The 25,250-nt window shown below is 37.4% G+C and overlaps 2 protein-coding genes and 1 long non-coding RNA gene across 7 annotated transcripts in view; 2 read left to right on the plus strand and 1 right to left on the minus strand.

Annotated features, from left to right (window-relative positions):
• Window positions 1–1,186: 1,186 nt before the first annotated feature.
• LOC121321064 (divergent protein kinase domain 2B-like) lies at window positions 1,187–3,596 on the plus strand. Its single transcript, XM_041259975.1, has 4 exons — window positions 1,187–1,242; window positions 1,377–1,599; window positions 2,213–2,386; window positions 3,489–3,596. The coding sequence occupies exons 1-4, from the start codon at window positions 1,187–1,189 to the stop codon at window positions 3,594–3,596; spliced, it is 561 nt and encodes a 186-aa protein (XP_041115909.1).
• A 64-nt stretch (window positions 3,597–3,660) lies between these two features.
• Window positions 3,661–14,490, plus strand: LOC121321322. Its single transcript, XR_005950924.1, has 3 exons — window positions 3,661–3,771; window positions 12,282–12,666; window positions 13,244–14,490. It is a non-coding gene; the product is annotated as an uncharacterized LOC121321322 (long non-coding RNA).
• Window positions 14,491–17,049: 2,559 nt separating this feature from the next.
• Window positions 17,050–25,250, minus strand: part of kdm6a (lysine (K)-specific demethylase 6A) — a 104,718-nt gene continuing 96,517 nt past the window's right edge. For all 5 annotated transcript variants that reach the window (XM_041259052.1, XM_041259049.1, XM_041259048.1 and 2 more), the window contains 10 exons: window positions 23,558–23,763; window positions 23,029–23,090; window positions 22,866–22,940; window positions 22,246–22,394; window positions 21,678–21,792; window positions 21,160–21,347; window positions 20,655–20,796; window positions 20,062–20,188; window positions 19,476–19,646; window positions 17,050–17,946 (listed from right to left, as the gene is read on the minus strand). In XM_041259052.1, the coding sequence (XP_041114986.1) occupies window positions 17,917–17,946; window positions 19,476–19,646; window positions 20,062–20,188; window positions 20,655–20,796; window positions 21,160–21,347; window positions 21,678–21,792; window positions 22,246–22,394; window positions 22,866–22,940; window positions 23,029–23,090; window positions 23,558–23,763 (1,265 nt within the window). In that variant the 3' untranslated portion in view covers window positions 17,050–17,916. The remainder of the gene's footprint in view (window positions 17,947–19,475; window positions 19,647–20,061; window positions 20,189–20,654; window positions 20,797–21,159; window positions 21,348–21,677; window positions 21,793–22,245; window positions 22,395–22,865; window positions 22,941–23,028; window positions 23,091–23,557; window positions 23,764–25,250) is intronic.

Here is a 25,250-nt window from a genome sequence, read left to right on the forward strand (position 1 = left end):
TTTAGACAATCCCTGTCATAAGCAAACTTGTTAAATTTGCAGACGACACAAAAGTAGGAGGAGTGGCAAACACTGTTGCAGCAGCAAAGGTCATTCAAAATGATCTAGACAAGATTCAGAACTGGGCAGACACATGGCAAATGACATTTAATAGAGAAAAGTGTAAGGTACTGCACGCAGGAAATAAAAATGTACATTATAAATATCATATGGGAGATATTGAAATTGGAGAAGGAATCTATGAAAAAGACCTAGGAGTTTTTGTTGACTCAGAAATGTCTTCATCTAGACAATGTGGGGAAGCTATAAAAAAGGCTAACAAGATGCTCGGATACATTGTGAAAAGTGTTGAATTTAAATCAAGGGAAGTAATGTTAAAACTGTACAATGCACTAGTAAGACCTCATCTTGAATATTGTGTTCAGTTCTGGTCACCTCGCTATAAAAAAGATATTGCTGCTCTAGAAAGAGTGCAAAGAAGAGCGACCAGAATTATTCCGGGCTTAAAAGGCATGTCATATGCAGACAGGCTAAAAGAATTGAATCTGTTCAGTCTTGAACAAAGAAGACTACGTGGCGACCTAATTCAAGCATTCAAAATTCTAAAAGGTATTGACCGTGTCGACCCAAGGGACTTTTTCAGCCTGAAAAAAGAAACAAGGACCAGGGGTCACAAATGGAGTTTAGAAAAAGGGGCATTCAGAACAGAAAATAGGAGACACTTTTTTACACAGAGAATTGTGAGGGTCTGGAATCAACTCCCCAGTAATGTTGTTGAAGCTGACACCCTGGGATCCTTCAAGAAGCTGCTTGATGAGATTTTGGGATCAATAAGCTACTAACAACCAAACGAGCAAGATGGGCCGAATGGCCTCCTCTCGTTTGTAAACTTTCTTATGTTCTTATGTTCTTATATCTTCAGAAATGGCTTGCCACTGAGATAACACATTTCACATTGAGTTCAGTACTATTACAAAAAGCACTTTTTTTTTGTTTTGTTTTTGTTAATGCTAGTGACCAAGGTGGCTCAACACTATTTGGCCTTCTCTCTTTAATTATATTCCAATGACAGGGAAGGCAAGGCAGAGGTGTTGGTCTTGCCAGGATTGATCATCTTAATACACATAATTAACAATTCAATAATTGTTATTCAGGTTGACAGAAAATCTTTTTTCTGGCCTAAGAAATGTATGGCTTTATGGCTCGCCAGCTATATATCCACAGTTTAGTTGAAATCCCAAGGTAAATAGCTCAAGAATAAATAAATGCAAGGTAATTGAAAGGGATTTGAACACTATAGTTGAGGGAATATTAACCCAGTCTCCTCTTTCACAGGTTTCACATTAGTTGTCTCCACGTGTAAAACTACACCCCAGCTACAAGAAGAGCTACCCTGGGAACTACACTGATGATTCAGAGAACTGGAGATTGGTTGTTGTTTCCCACTTGCTCACCAAATACAACCATGACGTGACGGATATGAATATCTGCACCTCTGCGGCAAAGGGTGTGACACGCAGCATTGAGAACATGCTGAGGAGCACCAGACGCTTTCAAAAGTGGACAAGCTCAAATTTGCTCACTCCCAACCTGGTGCAGGTGAGCCACTTTCACAAAAAAGTAGGAGCATGGTTTAAGGATTTAGGGAAATACTTTGTTTCAGCAATGTTGTTTGCTATAAATAACATATCTATTGAATTCCAAGAGTTGATGCAGTTTTTTAGATTAACTCTTATTTATATATAAAAAAAAAAATAAATGAACACAAATTTGGTGGTTTCACAGATCCTGATCAGCACAAATCTTGGACTACCTTACGGTAATATTAGGCAGTCCAAGACTAGTGCAAACCAGGGTGAAACTTAAATGTACATTTTTATTACAATTTACCTTTGAAGATGAGATACTGGAGGTCTTGAAAGCCAGTGTTCATATCTGTATATAACATTTAATCTAATAAACACAAATACTGTAACATTGCCAGCATGCTCACAATTTATTTAGCTGCCAGTTACAACATGCATTAATGATGTCTTGCTTGTCCAACTGCTGTACAGACAAAAAGCAGTAGAACCAGGTACTGAGGTGTAACTTGACGTGCACATAAAAAACATTTGAAGAGAGTTGGATCGAGATTTGTGTTCGTTGACAGCTATAATTTGTGGGCAATTTGAACTGTATAAAAAACTGAAATCGCCTGGTCTATTGACAGGGGTTGTCCAGACCCATGCTGCGATGCCCTTCTCAGAGCCTCCTGGATCGTATAGTGCACTGTTACACTAAGGTGCTGGATGAAGGAAGCATTCTAATGAAACATTTCACAGACCACGATAAACTGAGACTGCTTTACACACTCGCTGTCAATCAACATCCTATAATGCTACAGGTAACAGGTTATATATATATATATATATATATATATATATATATATATATATATATATATATATATATATATATATATATACATATATATATATATATATATATATATATATATATATATAATACACACACACACACACACAACAATAGCATCAAAGAACTAGTTATCACTTATATTTGTGGCATATGCTTCAGTCATAGTTACTCAAGTGTGTCATGCTCAAGGATGAATTATCGAGTGATTAAAAAGAAACTTCAAACAAGAAAGACTGAGCTTCCTTCACCAATTGAGTATCAATCAATAACAATTTACTTCCTTTTAAAAGCTGACAGGAATCACATTTTCTTTTCATCTGAGGGCGCTGACACTTGTGCTGCCGTAAACTGACAATAAAAACTGGGACGGAAGTTCACCTTTCAACATGACAATGATCCAAAGCACACAGCCAAAGCTACACTGGAGTGGCTAAGGAACAAAAAGGTAAATGTCCCTGAGTGGCCCAGTCAGAGCCTTGACCTAAATCCAATCGCAACTTTCTGGCATGACTTGAAGATTGCTGTCCATCAACACTCCTCAAGGAACTTGACAGAGCTTGAACAGTTTTGTAAAGAAGAGTGGTGAAATATTGCCAAATCTAGGTGTGCAAAGTTGGTAGAGACCTATCCCAACAGACTCACAGCTGTAATTGCTGCCAAAGATGCTTCCACCAAGTATTAACTCAGGGGAGGGGGGGGGGGGGAGGATGGGGTGGAGACTTATCCAATTATGATCTTTCAGTTTTGTATTTTTAATATTTAATTTATTTTCTCAATAAAAACTTTTTTCCAGTTAACAGTGTGGAGTATGGTGTGTAGATAAGTGGGAAAAAAAAATCCTCATTTAAATGCATGAAACTCTGAGGCACTAACACAACAAAATGTGAAAAAAGTTCAAGGGGGTGTAGACTTTCTACAGGCACTGTAATATATATATATATATATATATATATATATATATATATATATATATATATATATATATATATATATATATATATATTGTAAAATAGATATATCTTAAAAGAGAACTTGTCTATATATAAGATATTCTTATGAATGTCCAGAACACCCTCATTACTGGGCCCTTTGTAAGATACTACAGGTCTTGTGGGAGAATGATGGTATCAGTGAGTGCCAGTCCCATCAGGCAGTTCTACAGCTCCTCCCCCTAGACCACAGCAGACCTAACGTATCAGCTCCTGCATTTCACCCAGTCTCTGAGAACAAACGGGCTAAATTACCTTCTCTATTACACCGGGGTCGGAGACGATACGTTTGGCTTGTTCGAGGACGGGCGGCTGTTCATCACAGATGCCAGCACCACATGAGTCATCGATAAGCAGGAAGGTAAGCAGCTTGCTGTTGTTGCAAGGGAAGGCAGCTCACAAAGCTTGATAGAAGATTATCTTGTGATCTCAACATCACCACATTGAACTGCTGAGATCTGGTGATCTTGACAACAAATAGTTTTTAATTTGTATTTGTTTAAAAGAGAATTAATTAACCATATCATGTTTTTTTTTTTTTTTTTTTTTTTTTTTGCATATTAAAACTATTGAGCCTGGTAATAAACAACATCCCTGCCTTGCCTTCCTTCTGACTAATTAAAGTCAGAGAGCCTGTGTGGCAAGGGGGAGCCATACCACATATGGTGACAGTGGTGGGATCAAGGCTGGCTTCTGGCAGAAATAGTCATTTTCAGGGGCTCGATAATGCATTGAATAAATTAGACTAGACTTTTAACCCTCTCTTAAACAAGTGAAATATTAAATAAAATACAAATAAAGAGTAGAGTGCATGCTCCTTGTTCATTCAGTGCCCTTGCCTTTTTGTCATCTTCATTGTGCTGGGTGTTCAGTGCAGCCGTTTTTATTCCTTCATTGCATCTTCATGAACGATGCTCCACAGTCACAATGGAAATCATCAAGCCCATAGGGACAGAGGAGAGACGTGACATCACTTTCCCATCTGAAAAGCAAACACCTATAAAATATATCTATCTATAGCTAGTCAATTCTCATGAATACGAATTTCAACGGATTATCAAAACAATTTGTATTTTCAGTAATTCATATTATCAAGCCAGATGCATACTATCAGATCAAATTTCAATTACAGAACAGTGAAAAGCATTGTACATTTAGAAGTACTGTGCATTTTATTGAAAATACAGTACCAAGTGAACTTTTAAAAAGTATGTATTTCAAATGAGCTGCACTTGAAATTTGCATGTCCCATTCTGATCACAGGTATTTCTAAACCACAAAAGCAAGGTTTCCTCAACATTACGTATTGAGCAAATCAGAAACACTAATTACTTACATCCTGCTTGCTGTTCACAGGCCTGTATTATTGTACTCCAGTTTTTCAGATTGGTTGACAAAGTGCTTGTGGGAATGTTGAAATCTGCAGCAACATCTTTCTTTTTCATGTACAGTGGTGCATTATCCAACCCTTTCAACACCTCCACTTTTGTCTGCAAAGATAGGGCACCCTTGCTTTAGTATTTTCTGCATCCTCCTTTTTCTTTTATTACAGCTTGCAGACGTTTATAATAGTTCTTAACCAGTATGTTACATCTTCTTAGTGAAATCTGGACCCCTTCTGTCTTGTATATTTCCTTCAGCTCAGACAGATTGGATACACAATGTTGTCTGCAGCTTTTTTTCAGATCAGTCCAAAGCATTTATATTGGATTGAGATCTGGTGATTGCAAAACCTTTCCAGAACTTTGTTGAAGAATGCTTCAGATTCCTTTGTATTTCTTTTCAAATTTTGTATTCTTTTTAGCTGCTCTGGACAATTCTCCTACCTTCTGTACCTGTAATTTTCTTTGGACATCCACATATTTCAAGCATTCCAGTTGAATTTGTTCAGTGGCACTTGATTATTGCTCTGTGGATTTTGGTATTCCATATATTTCTTTGAACGTGTAACACAATAAAATAAAAAGGTCCTTATGTACCTTTAATCTTTCTTTACATGAACTATAGCTTGTTCATCGCACAGGAAAAAAGTACAGCGCTTTTCTCAAAAACGTTTGCTTTGAAGTAGCTGTGTGATTCACGATGCTGTAACTTTTTGCTGAAATAAATAATGGTAGACATCTATTTCTTGTGAATTTCTTTGTTCCTCATCCACAAAAGCAAAACTTTTGCGACAAATTTCTAGAAATTATAAATTTCCATTGGGATATGTAAACTTTTGATTACAACAATTTATAATATATATATATATATATATATATATATATATATATATATATATATATATATATATATATATATTATATATATATATATATATAGATATATTTTTGTGTATTGTTACATGCATGTATTTCGACATCCGAGTCTTCCAAAACACAGAAAAACATAACACAATTGCAATGTCAAAAATATATAGACATTAACAGATATTTCCATATGAAAAGTAATAACTTACTTTAACCTAGTGCCGCTGTAGTGACTTTGGTATACAATTTATTTATGTATAAATTAGTCTCTAGGTGCACTGTTTAAGAACGTCCAAATGTTTATATTTATGACATCCACACAACGTGTCAGAAATATAAGACAATCTTTTATTTAAGAGAAAAAAAGGGGTACACAACTAATCTAATATTACAGAAAGGAAAGGCTATTGGTTAGATATGCTTGAATAGTAATAAGCAGTTCATTGATTCCATAGTCAAACGATTACAACGACCATAACATCATTAGCATACATGGTTAATATACTAATATTGAATATGTCTGATCGCACAAAGTGTCTACTTTGTGTTAGTATTTTCAATACCCGTTTCTTGTTGTAATCGATCATGTCAATATGCACGAGAATTAATCCAACATTCCAGTACCTAATTTAGCAAATTAGTTTTACCATGTTCATTTAGTTTAGATGTGATGTACCAAACTAATAATATGTTATTAATCTCAGTTGATTATATATTCAAATTAACTCAGAAATGGAGCAATGATGAAATTATCTGCATTTACAAGGCAACTTCTTTTGAGTTGCACATTTCAAACAAACATAATACATTTCGTTCACACTCTAAAACAGAAAGTTATATTTTATTCCTAGAACAGTTTCCACTTAACTTGATTTTGCTTTTGCATTTGCTTCAGTTACTTTCGAGTCATAAAGTATTTAATATTAGACATGTTGAATACTTATTGATTTCCATATACAGAAGTCAATCTGTGTCGATGAATACTGCAGCTCTCCGGACCTGAAGTTCCAATGTGGACAGCACTTTCATACATTATTGCATAGGCTCGCAATACAAATACTGTAGTTCTTCTCAAATGGAAATCAGCTTGTTGATCTCCGAGGCTTGCAGAATTTGTTGTTGTTGGCAGTTTTCCCACTGGGAACAGTTCAGTTGTAACTCAGTTCATCTTTTCTAATTGCGTTGCAATTGAAAAGTTGCGAATAGTTTGTCTAAGTGTTCTTGTGGCGATTCTCTCTGAATCTTCCAAAAACATAACTGATGGCTTCGCTTCAGTTCGTTTCATGCAGATACGTGGAAACAAAGATCCGCTTTCCGATTAATGCAGTATCCCGTTTACTGATCCAGTCTCTCGTAGGACAGGGGCAGGGCCCTTCCTCAAAAGATGATTTTAATCATTATTTCAGAACATTGGTTTTTCCTTGCCTTCTGTGAATTCGAACATGTATGCTCCCATGACTCTGAAACTTTCTTTAGAGTAATGTAGCTTCTATTCCGTTCCTCTGAACTTCAAGCCACCTCTAGCAGGTGGACACTCCTCGTGCACACTTCCTTTGCGGTCAGCACGCATGTCTGGGCAGCAGCACCAAGAAGCAGAAGCTCGCACACACTTCGAAAGTCAGCGGGTTTTGTGATTCTCTCTTCAACCCTGTGATTGGTTAGTCTGGTTATTTTGGGCAGTGCCTGAGTCCACGTGAAGTGTCTTTCATTGCTTGTTCTCGTACCAACGCGGCCCCTTGTTCTCCATTATTCCGCTATTTCTCCCCGTTGGCTCGTCTAGTGTGAAGACACCTAGAATTGTTTGGCTGTTGGAGCCGAATGGGTCATTCAGCGATCGTGAAGATAAGCCATTTTTTAAATAATTATTTGTCAGTGGTGGAGTTGGAGACCAGAAACCAAGAAGACACAGAGAGGTCAGATCCCCTCTGTATATTCCAATTCTGTTACTTTCATGCACAAAATGATATGATGACCCCCCCCCCCCCCTCCTCCTCTGATGCTACAGTGCTTTGCTTCACAATATCCATGGAGAAAAACAAGTACTTGTTAAATTGTTTTACTATTCCATCAGCCACCTCAAAACTGAAATATTTCTATAATTCACTGCTCAGACTTCTGGATTGGCTAGGAAAAACTACCCTGAATTGAACCTTCAGTTGGTCTGCGTGTAAATGCGGACTCACGACACCTCTAAAAGTATTAAGTACAGTGTCATGCTGAATTTTGCATTATTTTGAGGTGTGTTTTGATGCTTTAAAAATACTTCTCATTTAGAATAACATTGTAAAAATACATTAATAATAGCGTAAGTAATCACAGACAAAATGCAATGAACCGCTGACTTATGTGCATATCTCCAAATAATGCAGCATGCAAATTGCATTTGGTAGCTAAACACCAATCAATGGAATAAAATGGTTAAATAATACTTTAGTGTGTGGTGTTTGCCTACGAGAATAATGATCGGTATGCATAGGGTTTGTTGCTTCTTAATATAAAATAAACTTGATTATACTGTGTTTGTATTTTTCACAGTATTAGCAATAAAAAAGTACAGTATGTCTCTGCAAGCATGCGTGACTTTGTTTTTTAATCCCACGATATTGCGATATGGAAATTATCAATATTGAACGATATGGATATCATATCGATAGTGGTGCCCATCCCTAATATATACTTTAATTATAATAACTCTTCCTGCTCCTTTCTGTTTAATTAGCTTTTAAATAAGTCTAAATTATATACAGTTTCTAGTTGTATGGAGAGGAACTTTTCTAAATACAGCCTCCTGCAGTCAAGAAACCCTGTTTCATCAAAACAACGCTTTCAAGTGCTTCAGTACACAACAACAAACACATATACAAGTCCATTATTGTCTTCATTAAGTTGAAGTAATGTTTGAAGTAGCAGAATGAAAATAACGTTGTTGTTCATTATCATAAAAGAACAAAGCTGTGCTTCTGTGTTTGGAATATGAAACAGTAACGAACAAGGTCAGAGTAAAATTCCAAAAGGAAAAAAAATAAAAACAACTAAATGCTAATGTACCCTGTTTATCTGCAACACGGCAAGAAAACCTTGAAAACACCACTGGGATTCAGTCACAAAGCAATACCATTTAATGGCCTCCAAAATAAAACCCATGGGGCGAATTGTAAAGAGAACAGAAAGTAATCAGGGCCTCAAAAGCAGCTATATCGCTCACATACCATAGCACATGCAACAATGCATAAACTCTGCTACTCCTTGTAATAGTATATAAAATTGCTTTATTTTCACCTTCAAAATAAATCTTAATGTATTCTGCAAATTTCGTCACTTTTGGATCACATCTGCCACCCACCTTTCCAATGAATTACAAAATCTCTCACGTTAATCTTGCATAGAAATAACATCCTGCCCTGTTGAGATTACCTTGTTCTGTAAACAATGCTGTTTACAGAACTAAAAAACCTTCAGTATCTTGTCTCCAATGTTAATTAAGAGCATTATATTTGCTGTTTGTACTCTACTTCGTCTAGTTGTGCCAAGACACATTGCAATTTTTTTCAGTCATCACACCTTGGTGACTTTTCAAAACTTATAAGTTTAAAGCAACTCTGTGGCCTCAGTAGGTGCTCCAAGAACCATGTCTAACCACGTTTACCTGGTATACCAGTGATACCATTACAGCGTCTCCTGTCTGCACTCTAAACCCAGTGGAGCTAAGATACGTCATTTTTTCTGTGTTCATTCCTACTGGTGCATTTCTTACCGCCACTAGAGGCAGGGTGTTCCAATGGGACATACAGTGCCTGTAGAAAGTCTACACCCCCTTGAACTATTTTCACATTTTGTTGTGTCAGTGCCTCAGAGTTTCATGCATTTAAATGAGGATTTTTTTCCCACTTATGTACACACCATACTCCACACTGTTAAGGGGAAAAAGGTTTTATTGAGAAAAAGATACTGTATATTAAAACTACAAAACTGAATAATTGGATAAGTCTACATCCCCCTGAGTTAATACTTGGTGGAAGCACCTTTGGCAGCAACTTTTTCTCTACCAACTTTGCACACCTAGATTTGGCAATATTTGACCATTCTTCTTTACAAAACTGTTCAAGCTCTGTCAAGTTCCTTGGGGAGCGTTGATGGACAGCAATCTTTAAGTCATGCCACAAATTTTTGATTGTATTTGGGTCGGGGCTCTGACTGGGCCACTCAAGGACATTTACCTTTTTGTTCCTTAGCCACTCCAGTGTAGCTTTGGCTGTGTGCTTTGGATCATTGTCATGCTGAAAGGTGAACTTCTGTCCCAGTTTCAGCTTTCTTGCAGAGGGCAGCAGGTTTTCGTCAAGGACTTCCCTGTACTTTGTTCCATTTATTTTCTCTTCTACCCTGACAAGAGCCCCAGTCCCTGCCGATGAGAAACATCCTCATAACATGATGCTGCCACCACCATGCTTCACAGTAGGGATGGTGTTCTTTGGGTGATGCACTGTGTTGGGTTTGCACCAAACATAACGCTTTGCATTTTAGCCAAAAATTTCCATTTACGTTTCGTCAGACCACAAAACTTTTTACCACATAGCTACAGAATCTCCTAAGTGTTTTTTTGCATACTTCAAACGGGATTCAAGGTGGGCTTTCTTGAATAATGGCTTCCTTCTAGCCACCCTAGCATTCAGGCCAGATTTGTGGAGTGCTTGGGATATTGTTGTCAAATGCACAGATTGACCAGTCTTCGCCATAAAAGTCTGTAGCTCTTGCAAAGTTGCCATTGGCCTCTTGGTACCCTCTGTGATCAGTCTCCTTCTTGCTCGGTCATCCAGTTTAGAGGGACAGCCTGATCTAGGCAGGGTCTTGGTAGTGCCAAACACCTTCCACTTCTTAATAATTATCTTAACCGTGCTCCAAATGATATTCAAGGCCTTTGATATTTTTTTATACCCATCCTCTGATCTGTGCCTTTCAACAACTTTGTCCTGGATTTTTGAAAGCTCCTTGGTGCTCATGGTTGAGTCTTTGCTTTGAAATGAACTACCCAGATAACCTACAGGAACTGCTGATTCACTACAATTTAACACACAGGAGGCCACTTAACTTGGTGTGTGATTACAAAGGCGATTGGTTACACCTGAGCTAATTTAGGATTGCTATTACAAGGGGGGTGGACACTTATCCAAACAAGCTATTTCAGTTTTTATTTTTAATTACTTTTCTACAAATTTCTAGAATATTTTTTTCACTTGGAAGTTGTGGGGTAGAATGTGTTGATAAATAAAAAAAAAACTATTTTAATTCCAGACTATAAGGCAACAAAAGGTGAACATTTTGAAAGGAGGTTGTAGACTTTCTATAGGCACTGTATTCATGGTTACACTCAGGTATTCCAGCTATCCTTAGAGGTTCGGTCAACCGGGCGTTTCAAACTTTTACAAAGTCACCAGAAAGTGATGACTGAAACAGCAAAGGATACAACGTGAATCTAAACAACAAGAATAGATTGTTAAAAGAACTGTGGCATTTCATACCCATGATAATTTGCTCTTTATGCTATCTGTGTGCTCGTGTTCTGACCTTGCTGCAATTAAATTGAGAAAAACACACTGCATGTACTGTTGCCCCTTTTATCAGAAGCTTGTCAAGTGCAACACTAAAGCTTCAAGTGAACAGACAAAAAAAAATGGAACAGACTGTTTAACAGGCGATTTGAGCTAAATCTGCATTACAGACAGGCTTGTAGGAGTTGAGTAAAAAAAGAATAATTTTTTATATATATATATATACATAGATCCTAGATTGCTGTAGCCAGTGCTGTTCCATATCACCTTTTCTGTATTGAACAAAAGAAAGTTCCAGCAGCATATTTTTTTTAATTGGCAGCTACAAGTATGCCACGGATATCTTTCATAATTTGAATGTCGGAAGTGGCGAGTAGATCCCTTCCCTTCCTGTGTCAGTTCAGGTATTTGTGGCGTATACCTCCCATTTTTTAACAATCTCTAATTTTTTGGAGAAAGTATTCTTCAAAATTGATTTGTAACCAAATCAACTACGATGTTTCTGTTGTCTGATATATATTTTTTTAATTTGTAAAAAGCAATTCTAAATATTACTTTGAAGTTCTTAATATTGGTCTCTCTACAATATTTGCAATATCGTGCAAAATCCAGCTATTCTTACACCGCGCACCACGGCATATTTATGTCCGGCCTCCGCTCACTAATGATTGGACAGCTGCAAAACCAGGACCGCTGTTTAACTTTCCTCATTGATTAAACTCACAAGACCTTCAACTGAAACAGAGACTACCTTCAGCGGTGTATGTCCCACCTCTGCTCTCTCATGATTGGACACCTGCATAACAAGGGGCAGATGTTTGACTCTCCCATTGGTTAAACCTACTCAAGACTGCCACTGTTTATGTCACTTGTCCACTCACTTATGATAAATTCTGCATAATTAAATTGTAAAAAAAAAAATGAATCTGTGATTTGCCTGATTAATTTATTAATCTGAGTAGCCCTAATATATTAAAAGGTGCAAAATCTGAAAAGGGCAATGTAGGTACACAAACATTTGAATAATTGATATCTATCTAATTTATTTATATTTGAATACCATTATTTTTTTGCAGGTCTTCATCAGTCCAATGACAGGACTACAGGGATATCTTCCCTTGTTTGAGTATGAACTGCAAGAGCTCTCTACCTTCCAAGACTGTAAGAGAGTCACAAAGCCTGCTCTTAATCTGCAAGGATATTCTTCCAAAACTGCTGCAGCCTGGCCAAAATCAAAACAAGCACCTGCAAAATGAAATGGACAGACTAATACGTCTTTGTGCAAACAGTACGCTCTCTGACAGCAGTATTATAAATGCAGCAAATGCACTGGAGGGCCTGCTCCAACCGCTGCGCCCTTGTAGTCAGCACTTCACTTACAGATACCCAGAATGTAAATATAACAATGCAGTTTGACTTGTGTGGAACACTGGACTGCGGCCTTCAAGCAGGGAAGGGAAGGTACATGTATTGTTCATGTACTGTAAATACAGTATAATTGTAAATCTCAAAAAACTACTCACTTCTAAATCTTTTGTAGTCATCTTTGTATTACTTTAGTATACATACATGTTAATTTGGATTCATATGTTGTTTTTTTCTGACTTTATGTGAATGAAGACACATACATTTGCCCATTTTCCCATTGGAAACAGTGATATTTTGAAATATCACTGTCCTGGTCAGAAAAGCAAAGTTTGTGGGGAATAATAATAAATAACTTTTGAGGCATAAGCAATTAGGAAATAACACTTACTACCCAGGAACAAAAATTGTGTTACATAGTGTAATGCAGGCGGCTTTTTTTTTAAATTATTGTTTTTTGTTCTCTAGCCTGTCATGTTGTGCATTTCTTGTGGGTTTACAATTCTGTAGAAAACCACTTACGATGAACTGCGTCATATGCCCTTGTTATAGTATTAAAGCAGCTGTTTCAGATTACCTTTGCTGTAAAAACTATGCTAACGTTAAACACGAAGAGCAAATGAGCTGCTTCCTAAATGTCTGAATAACTGAATTCTCTTGCTTTTGATCCCAGCTATGTCCAAAGACAACACCTGTCCGGCCCTCCACTCAAAATTGCTGGAACAAGGAGAAAACCCGGGCATTAGTAACTATAGTTAGTGACTTGGATGTGTTGAGCCAGCTCGATCACCCGAAACAGCGGAACAAGCATGTGTCCCAAAAAGTGGTTGATGTCCTCTCAGAAAGAGGAAAAGCACACACAGTCCCACAAGCTAGGGACAAATTAAACTGAAACAGTCCCACCTGCAGGAACAAGCAAGGAGGTGTCGTTCGTGAGAAGCAGGACAGTCCCGCAGAGCAATGATTTTTGCTTCAGTTACATCTGGATGTACGTATTGCAGGGCCTCTGAACAAAGGAGTTGACAAACTTGTAAATACAACGATGAACTGTGGTTTTATGCATCCCAAACACATTGCCAACTACCCTGTACTCAGCTGAGGATGCCAGCCTATACAGAGCAATCAACATTTTCCACTGGCACAGAAGGCCGTACGCAATTCCTTTTTGGCAGCATATCTTCCTTTACCAGTTCCATTGTAATGTGGAAAGTTGCCCTTGTGACACGAAAGGACTCTATCCACTGCATATTTGTGGAAGAGTGATGCAGCAGAACCTCTTCCCACCAGCAAGATGGACAAGTATGTGTCCAAACCGTCCTTTCGTTAGTCATTGGCATTGGATAACAAGGCATAAGGACTTGCTGGTAGAGGATGTTTGGAGGTTTAAGCTCCCAAAACAAAGGCAAAACATTCACTGTTCCCAATCCAGACAACCTTCGGAGCATACGTGGAAGATGTCTGGCACAGCTCTTTAGAATACGATGTCTTCGCCGGTTTTCAGCCATGGTGATCTACAATACGTGTTGGTCAGTTTCATTATATACCTTTCAGTTCATTTTTAATAAATGAGTCGTAAGATAAATGAGTTGAAACTGACTCAATACTAAAGACACGCCACTCCGCCAATGACATTTAAAAAACAATTTGGTGGGGCTCCCGAGAGGTGCATCTGGTAAAGGCGCTCTGAGTGGAGTGCAGGATGCACCCTATAACCTGGAGATCGTCGGTTCGAGTCCAGGCTATTCTATTGTCGACCGTAGACTGGAGCTCCCAGCGGGTGGCGCACAATTGGGAGGGCATAGGTCAGCCAGGGTGTCCTCGGCTCACCGCACACCACCGACCTCTGTAAGCTGTCCACAGCTGCGTTGTCCTCTGACGTTGTAGCTCCGAGGTGGCTGCAAGGTGAGTCTGCAGTGTGAAAAAAAGCGGTCGGCTGATGGCACATGCTTCAGAGGACAGGGTGTGTTCGTCTTCACCGCTCCCGAGTCAGCGTGGGGGTGGTAGCAGTGAGCCGAGCCTAAAAAAAAATTGGATATGCCAAATTGAGGAAAAAAATAATAAAGTAATTGGCGATTGTGACATTTTTTAAAAATTTAATTAAATAAAAATCAATTTGTAAAACACATTATTAACCAAATAGCTATTTTGCTTTATTACAGAAGCTTAGATTCACTCGTGTACCAGTTCTCTGTGCATGGAAAGCACATTTTCAGAACATTTCTAAAGTAATCTTCAAACACAGCATTTTTACGCATAGCTAATTTACATATTAACCCCCACCATTTGCATGCGTTGGGTGAAAAGCCCGGTTTACGCAAGTAAAATAAACTGAGCGAATGGAAACCCAAAAAAGCATTTTACACAAGCTAAAACAAAAACATGCATGGAAGTTCCACCAATGATAACAACGACTTGTCTCAGACTTCTCAATTACCTGTGTGAATCTTGCTTATCAATCACCAACAATAAAGCGATTGGGCTCAACTTTTCAGTAAGCCTTGATGATAATCAGAAATGCAAGGGTGAAAGTGGCAAATGATCATTTTGACTGAAACTCCTGGGGCAAAACCAATCTTTTGGCCAGGGATCTGGGGGCTGTCTAGGACCCTTGAAGCTCTGGGGTTGTACAGTACAAGCTCTCAGATGTATTCTGAAACATTGTAGAGCACTTTTAGAAGCAAATCTGAACTTGACTTTGTAGAAAATGACATTTAGAAATTACTTTTTTTTTTTACATTTATACCAAAGACTTGACCAATCATTAGACTAATCATAACCCTGGTTCCCTAAAATAGAAATGTAACCATTACCAAATGGGTATTTACCTCCTAAAGGACCGAAATCCGAATAAGATGTAACAAAGTTGCTTAGTGAGCCTGTGACGCAGTCATGCCCCGCCCTCGACGGTAGAAAGCACTGCGCGCACAGATCTCAGCATCATTTTTCCTTCAAGCCTGCTGCAATCGTGAAGGTTAATAGTTACATTGCTATTTCAGGGAACCAGGTTTATGAGCAGGGATCCTAGGAATCTAGCTGCAGGATAACACTGAAAAACAGATTTTCTATGCTGTCAGGTAATTTTTTGTTTTATACTTGGGGAGGGGCAAAAAACCATGGAAGGCTTTTTTGTTTGATAACCAAATCAAAACACTTATACATAATCAAACAGGCAATTTTGCTTAAAATTTATGAAACATACTTGATCAATAAAACCGTTTGTGGTGTACCGAGGTCAAGGTTGAATGAGGTGCACTGTTGTTTACGTCAGTATCCAAAACTGAATCAATAAACAAGACACACACACATACATACACACACACAAACTTCTGCTCATTAATTTTAAAGTTCTTTTTTACACAAACACAAAATCAAACACAAAACATGTCACGAGAAAAAAAAAAATCATAACTATAAAGAGAAAAGAGAGGAGAGACAGTCGTAGGGACAGCCAGTCAGTAGCCGATCTGAACGGTAGTAAGTCACCCAAATGTCTGTGATGTGTCCACGCCAATGTTCCAGATGCACATAACTCGCAGAGACTGGGCTTCACCAGTGTCTCCTCTGCATGCCCTGGCCCCAGGCAGGAAGAGCATCTGCCATGCTGATCCTCAGACTGGCCTTGCATGTTTGGAATAACAATTTTATTTTTCATTAAACTACTATGTATATGGAGTACAATATTCTTCAACATCATTGGCAAATTTGCATACAAAATTCAGTGTTGCTTGTTCTCTATACCAGTAAGTGGATCACTATATTGTTCAGTACCATGTTGAACTATATTACATGCCTCAATTGTGCATTACTGTAAGCTCACTAATGATTTTGTTAATTGAAAATTTGTAAGCAGGAATATAAATATATATGCTTCAACATTAATTATGCTGTTAATTGACCATTTATATGCAGGAATAAAGTATGCAATGATATACCTGCACTTACCAATAAGCTTAATTAAATCATAAGGTTAACTGGTAAATGTCAGAGAAGCAATGCATTTCTTCATAATTCTGGACGTTTACCACCTTACTTGGTGAATGCTGACAGTTACTCGTAAAGCCTAAGATTGACCAGATTTGAACTTTTACCTGAACATACATATCAAAGCATGTGGTCTGTTTCACTGTTAGGGCGGGAGATTAAAGCAACGCAGAGGGATTTTAGGTGACAGAAAATTAGTTCACAATTCAAAAAAATACAAGTGTAAGCGCTGGGTATTTATCATCTGGAAATCCAAGTCATGTGACCCCATATGGCTCAATTAGCTAAAAGGTTGCCTGCTGTGACGGGTTTGCAAACTCATGCAAGTTCCCTTAACGGGGGTGCTTATTAAATAAAATGCAGGCAGCTATGTGAAAAGATAAAGATCATTCAGGTTCTTTTGGATATATACACAACCACATATACACAATTCTCTATGTAAAGAACGAGACTTGTAGTTTAACAACGGATTCTTCAAACAATAAAACAATTTTAATGTAAGTTTCTGTACAATGCTAAGCAGTTTTTATTTATATATAGAAAACATAATAGGAGTAGTGTTAAAATGACAAAACTCCTTAATTTAATGGCAGGTACTCTGGGAAAAAATAACAGCATTCCATCCACAAATATTTTCAAGCAATAAATATGTATTTATAAATAGTGTAAATTTACATCAAGATTAGAAACAAAACAAACAAAAAAAAACACAAATTTGTTTATTCCTTAGTCTATGTGCAACCCATTTATCTTTGTGACTTGGCTGTTTTTTTTTTTTTCTTTTTGTTTTTTTTTTTTTTTTAAACCTAAGAAACCAAAAATTACCATGGTTTCAAAATAACAAGACAGATAAAACATAAAAGCAGTACAAAATTATATTCACCTAACTTTTCACATTACAAATTTTTTTTTATATTTTGTTACCCAAAGAGACTTAAAATGTCTATCTACCATACAAAAGACCAGCTAAGCTAGTACTCATTTTCTTAAGAGAAACTTCAATGAAAAAAAAGATAATGAACCAATTTATCAGCCCAGAAACCAAGTAATACAAAAGAGGAAGGTCGAGTCAGTAGTCTTTGTGTGATGTTGCCAGTTGTGACAGATAATTATATATACAAAACATTTTTTTCACTTTTACAAGCGCACAGCTGAGACAGCTATAAATAGTTCTGGAATAGGAGCAGCACCACCTCCCGTCCAGTTGGTTGACACTCCGCACTTGGAAGGTTGCATAGACACACAGCTTTCAGCCAGCAGCCTTATGGGATAGCTACAGAAACCAGTGGTGCACAACTGGGTCACTTCCTGAATATCAGAAATGTTTCATTTTGTATAAAGTCCACAGAACAATAAATGTCAATGTCAAGATGAAGATGAAGGCAATGGAGGAGCCTGACCAGAGAGAGAGAGGAAGAGAAACAGAAAACAAATTCAGATTTCAACAATGTTTTATATTGACTCTATATACAAGGTGTCCCATAAGTCTATCATCACAGGCATATTTTTTACTGGTGCAACAATTACTCTATGCATTCATTATTGATCATCTGTCCTTAAATTTCCTGAGCTTTGATTACATATTGGTGAATAAATGTATCAAATTAGAACCCAGTTTGGAGACTCCTGTTGCTGATTTCCATGCAAACCTTGAGTGTGCTTCGTTTAGCAGTACTACAGTAAATAAAACATCTGTGCGTTGCTAGAATACGCATTTTAGGCCTCTATGTTGGATATACCATGTGTAAAACGAGTCGAGTTGCTTCAGTGGCGAGCATATGCATTTTTTTTGCACTAAAATACTAAATACTAAAAAGACACAATACCTTTTATGCTATGATTAATCATTTCGAAAGAATGCCAATATTAAATTTACCAATTACCTTAGTTTGTTTCAAACTATGTTGTGTTTGGATTATACAATACAGTGAAACTGATACAACATACCGCCTTGGGACTGTAAAAACAGTATGTTATAACCGATGTATATAATAACCAGATACATGCACATACCCGCCAAATCAGCACAAAAATCAAAACCTAGCACAACCGATTAATGTATGTATGTAGTATAAAGATCTGTGAGGTTAATTAAAATGCTTTGTTTGGACATAAAATGTTAACAGCAATGAACAAAAATAGTTCCGATTGAAATGACTTCTGTTAAAATATAATATTTATTATTATCATTATTATTACAATGTTAAAGGACATCTGATGCAGATTTTTTCAGTTGTTACAAAGTCCTTTGTATTTCTTTTTTTATAACCGGAAGTGTTCTAATTTGAATGCAAGTCATGCCTTTATGCTTAACGTATGCACAATAGTTATTGAACCTTCTTTTTAAAACAAAAAACAAACAAAAAAAACCTAATGTTTGTTCTTTATTTTGAAAAATAAAATGCCAATGCATTTTGAAAAATAAAATGTCAATGAATCGAATATGAAATGAGGCTGCCAATTGTACCACTAATATTTGGTAATATGTTGGTGTGTCTCCATTTCTTTCAGGTGGGAAATGTGCAATAAGGAACAAATTCAGACAAATTCATTATATTGCCTGTAGTGCCTGACTTATGGGACACCCTGGAGATTATATTTTTTTTTCTTGAGTTAATGCACTTGTCTTTCACCTCCAAAGACTTGGCTTCTTATCAGGAGTTAAGGCTTACGCAGTTAATCCCTTATTGATTATTAAAGCTAGTTTGTTGTTTGAAGGTTATGTTCATTCCAACATAAATGGTCCATTTGCTTCTTATTTGTCATCATGCCTTTTAAAGTTGTTACCCAGTATGTATGTTCAAATATACAACACAAGGGGATAAATACTTCACACATGCAAAAAATACGTGGTTTGCTGCATGTTAAACATGAGTATGTTCATTTGTTTCGTTAGTATATCTGGCAACATAAATTGTACTCACTAATGTGAACTGGTCATAGACTTGCATCAGGTCCTCCATTTTGTACTGTTCTAGCACCACAAAATTTTCCAGGTTTGCACTGCCTTTGCGAGCACAGTCCTGGCAATGCACTACATAGGTCTTCCGAGAATTGCTCTCACTAGTGACAAAAAGCAGATCAAAGACCTCTACCTGAAACATTAGGAAAGAAATAGGGCAAGTATTAAAATCACACAGACCAACACAAGAAAAACAACGACTACAAAAAACAGGCCAGCTCAGTATACTTTTCAAACTGTGCTATATTAATCAATTACTTATCTGTGCTAATTATAAGCAACTTAAACAAAGCCTCAAATTCTAAATAGTCAAACCTGATTGTAATGACCAAGAAAACTGGTCTTCATATACAGTACTGTTTAAATATTTGTTCCAGTATACCTACAAACCCCAGGGTTACGGCATTCTACAAATGGCTATTCTTCTACTTTTTAATAATCAAGCCTGTGTTTGTCATCCTTATCTTTTCAGTGTGATCAGAGTAGCCATTAAGGACTACAGTTAAATAAGGAATCACCACAAACTAGGTGTTTTAAGATGTACTCACCTCACAGATGCTACAGTAATGAGCAGGCTCGTCCTTTCCCCTTCCATGCCATACAATCTCTTTCCCTGCAACAATGAGAGCCTCCTTCAACATCTGACACTGCTTCAACGTCCTCAACAAGCAGAACCTAGCAAAATAAGCAGGAAAGAGGCATTTATTCTCAAAATCTGTCCTTCATTGACTGAGACATAAAATACCTTAAAGTATTAGCGTGACTATGTAGACAGCAGATATATAAAATGACAAATATTGCATGAAACTCCAGAAGACGGCAAGTTTAGAGTGGAGCTTTGAACTTAAAGGGCATATTGTGTGGCTGTCTGCATCCAACACAAGTTTACTAAATACAAAGCCTGGGTAAATGCAGGTCAAATGGAACAGGCTGCACAGACTATACACTTAATTGCAACATAAGAACACACTATTTTCATCACAGTCCCTAGTGTCCAATTTACTTCCTATCTAATTTTCAAAGGCTCTTAGGGATGTATGTAATAAAGTCCCATTGCTACTATAATTTTAAAAAAGCATAATCAATTCCTGCAGCTTCCTCACAGGTCACAAATGCTGCCAGGATTTTGTTATGAACTTACTTAATCATTTCGAAGAGCTTGGGATCTGACACTTTAATGTTCCGTGCCAAGTTCCAGGACAGGTGAATCATGGGAACAATAGACTTCACACTTTGTAGTTTATTCCACTCATATCTCTCCACTGCGAGTTTATACTGGTATGCTGTAAGTAAACAAGAAACATAAATGACTCCTGTTCCATCATACCAAGGTCTAGGTCAGTCTTTAACAATGTCTTGGTCTGGCGCTATCATAATGAGTGTACATACTACTTCATCAGAAGACAGACAGCCTTTCACCTCATTTGTCATACATGTTTTACATAAGAAAGATTTCAGCTTTAGGAAATGTTATCATGAGCAGTCCGTGTCTTCAAATACACATGTGGTGGACAAACATATGTAAATAAAATTGTGAAAAAGAATAGGAAGAGTTAACAATTGGAGAAAAAGGGGGAAGTAGATATAGTATGAGCCATGTGGAATAGCAAAAGAAAAAAACTAAACTGGACAAAAAGCAGCAATACCTGTTAGTGGTCCAACATTCCAAGCGATATTATTGCACCAGCCAATAGCCTGAACCCAGTGGACTGTGCCTGCATTGATCCAAACCAGGTCTCCAGGACGCTGGATAAACCGATACACAGGGACATTCGCCTCATACAGATCCTCTAGGTTTGGCCACCAGGAGCCCATTAAGAAATTTATATTGTTCCTATTGAAAAAATAAATACAAAAGTTAGCAAAGTGAGTTCAATTATACTGGGCAATTAAGCACATGGTAACAAACGTATAGTGGAGTATGAAGATCAAGAATGTAATGAAAAATGTTTGGCAACTACCAATGACAAAATGTAAAGCAAGTTGGTTTGATGACCACAGACCACAGCTGACCAAAGTCAATTAGAAACAAGAGAGCTCATTTACTTTTCTTCTGACGGTGAATTAACCAAATGTAGTGAACTACTGAACGGAAAAAAATATTGTGGGAGCACAGTACCATGCTGGCAACTGACTTGTTACTGTGCTAAATATGTTTTCATACTTTTCACAGAAATCATTCATGGCACCCCAGTAGGACTCTGGAACAGCAAACCATTCACAATCCCCTGGGCCGATGTTGATGTTAACAGAACAAAAGTTGTTGTTTTCTTGATGACCTAAAAAAACAACACACATATAAAAGTCTTGTTAGCTCTGGAACAAACAATCCACAGCAATCAGAAGCCTATTGACAGTGATCCTAAAAAGGGATTAAGAATTGAAACACTCTGGAGACTTGTTAATCAATGTTGTGAACAGGAACCTGATTTTCCTGATTTTACAAAATCTAACCCAAGATTAAATTATGTATCAAATTGCTTTTCCAGCATTTCAGTTAATTTTCCAGCATTTTAACTGAACACTTTTAATATAGTATTTTGCCCCCTGAATTGGGTTTCATACAGATTGGGATGGGGGGGGGGGGGGGGCAGTGAGCAGAGCAACATCTTAAAACATTCCTGATGCAGAGAAACAAGCTGTAGTTTCTCAAAGGGACGACGTATCCAAACTCAAAGCAAGCACTAACCTGTGCACCAGGAGAAGAACTGAACACAAGGCTTGCTACTCACCAGGCGTCCTGCTGCCAGGAACCTTCATATAGAGCTGAACCGTGTTCATTCCCAGGATGATGTGTCCAACATGGCTCAGGAGATTCCCTGCAGACACAACTCGTGCAAACGCAGGGAGCTTACTTAACTCATGAAGCTGCAACTTCCACCTGCAATTAGTAATTTCTGCTTTAGATAATCCGAGACACACTGATCATTTCACTGACAACATTCTGTATATACAGACAATAAAAAAAGGGTATTTTCCTTTCTTAAACATATATGTAATAAAGCAAACTAACCACTACAGTATAAGCCCTTTGGGGGGAAAAGGGGGGTGAGGAGTGGCTGTTCACTACAGTAAAGTGACTGTTTTCCAGTCCAACTAACAAAGACATGGTATAAGAAGAATTAAACACATTCCTATACATTCCCTATAACTGTATTTAAACCTTTTCCACAATGTCTTAGTGCCATATAGCAGACAGTAAAAAAGAATTGGATAATAGTCCCAAAAAAGAGTCCACAATAGAACTTTTCAATGTAAAACAAATGTACTATTCAGCATACTGGTACAGCATTCCTGTAAGTGTGATTGACTAAGAATACTGAGTTTCAAAAATCACTTAAAATTGACTTACTTCTTTTCATCTGAGAAGTCAATGTTTGTCCCAAATTTGATGGTTTTGAAGGGTCCTTTTCTCCGCCGGCCGACACTATAAACAAACACACACATTGGTTAAAAGGTTTTTCCTCCACAATCAAAGCTAGTAAAAACCGATTTTTAACCATTACTGCACTCACTTATCTGATGATGTTGATTCATTGTCCGAGTGGTCCTTGTGGCCCTTCTTTTCATTTTCCTCCTTAAAATAAAAAATATATATATTAGGACTGTTCCAATTATCCATGGTGGGAATGTATTTTTTTATTTTTATGTTTTAGCTCAAGTGCCGCAGGTTTTGACTTTGTTTTAACTCAGCAGGCATCCATGTCAGTCAAGTTACCCAAATTGGCAACTCCACTGGAATACAAACTACACAATGTATTCCAGTATGGAATGGATCAATTTTGAAACGTAGGATAACTTTATGTCTAACACTGACATTTTAAACTTTGTTTCAATGGAAGAGAAAATATCAACACTACTTTACAAAATACAGTTAAACAGTAGAACTGCCCACAACACCCCTGTCCCCTTACTGCACTTCAGTTTGTAAGTGTGTAATTGTGTATGCATATTTTATCTATTAAAAAGCATGTATATAGGATTAAGCAGGATCAAACACCTGGCTTGACCAGAGTTTCCACTGTATTTTTGGAGATAACTGACCCTTAATGATTCCTGGAATGATGAGGCCTGGTACTGTGCATATTTGGCAATGGTAGTATGGGACCGACTGCTTTCACAGCGCCACATTTTCTTCGTTCCAGTTAGGTCCCAGTTTTCGTCCGTGGGCTGAGACAGTTGCGTCCGCACCTCCACCAGATGATCAGCGTTTGCTTCTACTAATGTCTTGGTAGAAAAAAGGCCGAGATCTGGGAAACAAAGAGGAGCCTTCAGTTTGTTTTTTTTTCCCCTTGGTTTTTTGTGAACATTAGCCACTAGTTAATGACAAAGACCAAAATACACAATTTATAATAGTTTAACAAAAAATCTTTAAGATTGAAATTTCAAATCTTTGTTTTTGACAAAAGTATTGGCACTTTTACATCAGAAGTCTGCAAAAACGTAATATAAATAATGAAATATATTCCTTGATTGAAAACTATTACACAGTAATTAAGCTGCATTATAAAGTCAACAGCCAGAAAAAAGGTAAATTATTTCCAACATCTGATGAAGAACATTTTGGCAACTCGACACATGATGGTCATGACAAAGTTGTTGGATTCACGTTTGAGAAAAGCACTCATAGAAACTACAACAAAGGAAAAGGCTACAGAACAGTATCAAAGAAATATGCAATACCAAAATCCACAATAACAATAATCAAGTAGTAACACAGAAACACTGAAAGAAGTGGACGTCCTGTCTGACCGTCGGGCCCCCGTCGGGGCAGGGGGCAGCGGGGGGGGGGGTTTCTTTTCTACCCATTTTGTCAGAGGCAGCTAAAAAAAAAATCCAAGATTAACAGTGCACAAAATAACTGTACAAAGGCAACCTCAGCTGCAAAAATCACATATAATTTATGCTTAACTCAAGCAGATGTCAAATACAGGGTTCATACTGTTTTTCTAATACAAATTTCAATGACTATTTTGACAATTTTCAATATTGACAACTAATAACCAACTGGTTACCTATCGGTGAGTTTCATTCTAAAAAGCAGTACAGCAGTCTCCGGCTAAGAGAACACCCCTCAGGAAGCAAGCAAAGTGTTCTCTCAGCTGAATAACTGTCAAACTAAATTAACACAGCATCCCTACACACGTTAAATGTAGCAGCAGCTCTAGATGAATTATAAATACATGTACAGGAGCAATATTCAAGACATGCTCAAAATTATTTAACAGAATGGTGAAGCAACTCACCAGAACGGGAAAAACCAAATTGCTCGTTGACTTTTGTCCGATTCAGGTTTTTTAAGAGCTCAAACAAATTCCAACTTTATGCAGCAAAAAGAAAGAGCTGTACGTTACCCCCTTTGTTTACATGCCATTTTGCAGCGATACGGTGCACACGTGGAAATACAAAACAATGCCGGTTCTTGAAATATTGAATACAATCAGTGTTCCTCAAGACACTCTCGCAATGGCAAGTCAGTTTTGAAAAGATTGAATAAACCATTAGTTTAAATTTCATGACGATGAGCTATCAGGTAGGGGTGTGCAGATTCATCGATTACAGTGAACCGTGATATTTTTTTTTATTATTTTTTTTTTTAATCAGGCTACAAAACAGTACTGTATCAGTTGTGAACAAATCTTTAAATTGGTGCAAAAAGGAGTTTTTTTTAAGTGAAGTTCTTGTTCCTTTACACGGAACATTTGCGATGCTCTCTTAGCTTCTCTTAGGAGGTGTT

This window comes from Polyodon spathula, chromosome 9, assembly GCF_017654505.1.
Source record: "Polyodon spathula isolate WHYD16114869_AA chromosome 9, ASM1765450v1, whole genome shotgun sequence".
In the NCBI taxonomy this organism is placed as follows: Eukaryota; Metazoa; Chordata; class Actinopteri; order Acipenseriformes; family Polyodontidae; genus Polyodon; species Polyodon spathula.

Coding starts and splice junctions, on each gene's coding strand:
- LOC121321064 (XM_041259975.1), top strand. CDS start 1,187: ATGTATGGCTTTATGGCTCGCCAGCTATATATCCACAGTTTAGTTGAA. Junction 1,600..2,212: donor TCACTCCCAACCTGGTGCAG/GTGAGCCACTTT, acceptor GTCTATTGACAG/GGGTTGTCCAGACCCATGCT. Junction 2,387..3,488: donor AACATCCTATAATGCTACAG/GTAACAGGTTAT, acceptor ATGAATGTCCAG/AACACCCTCATTACTGGGCC.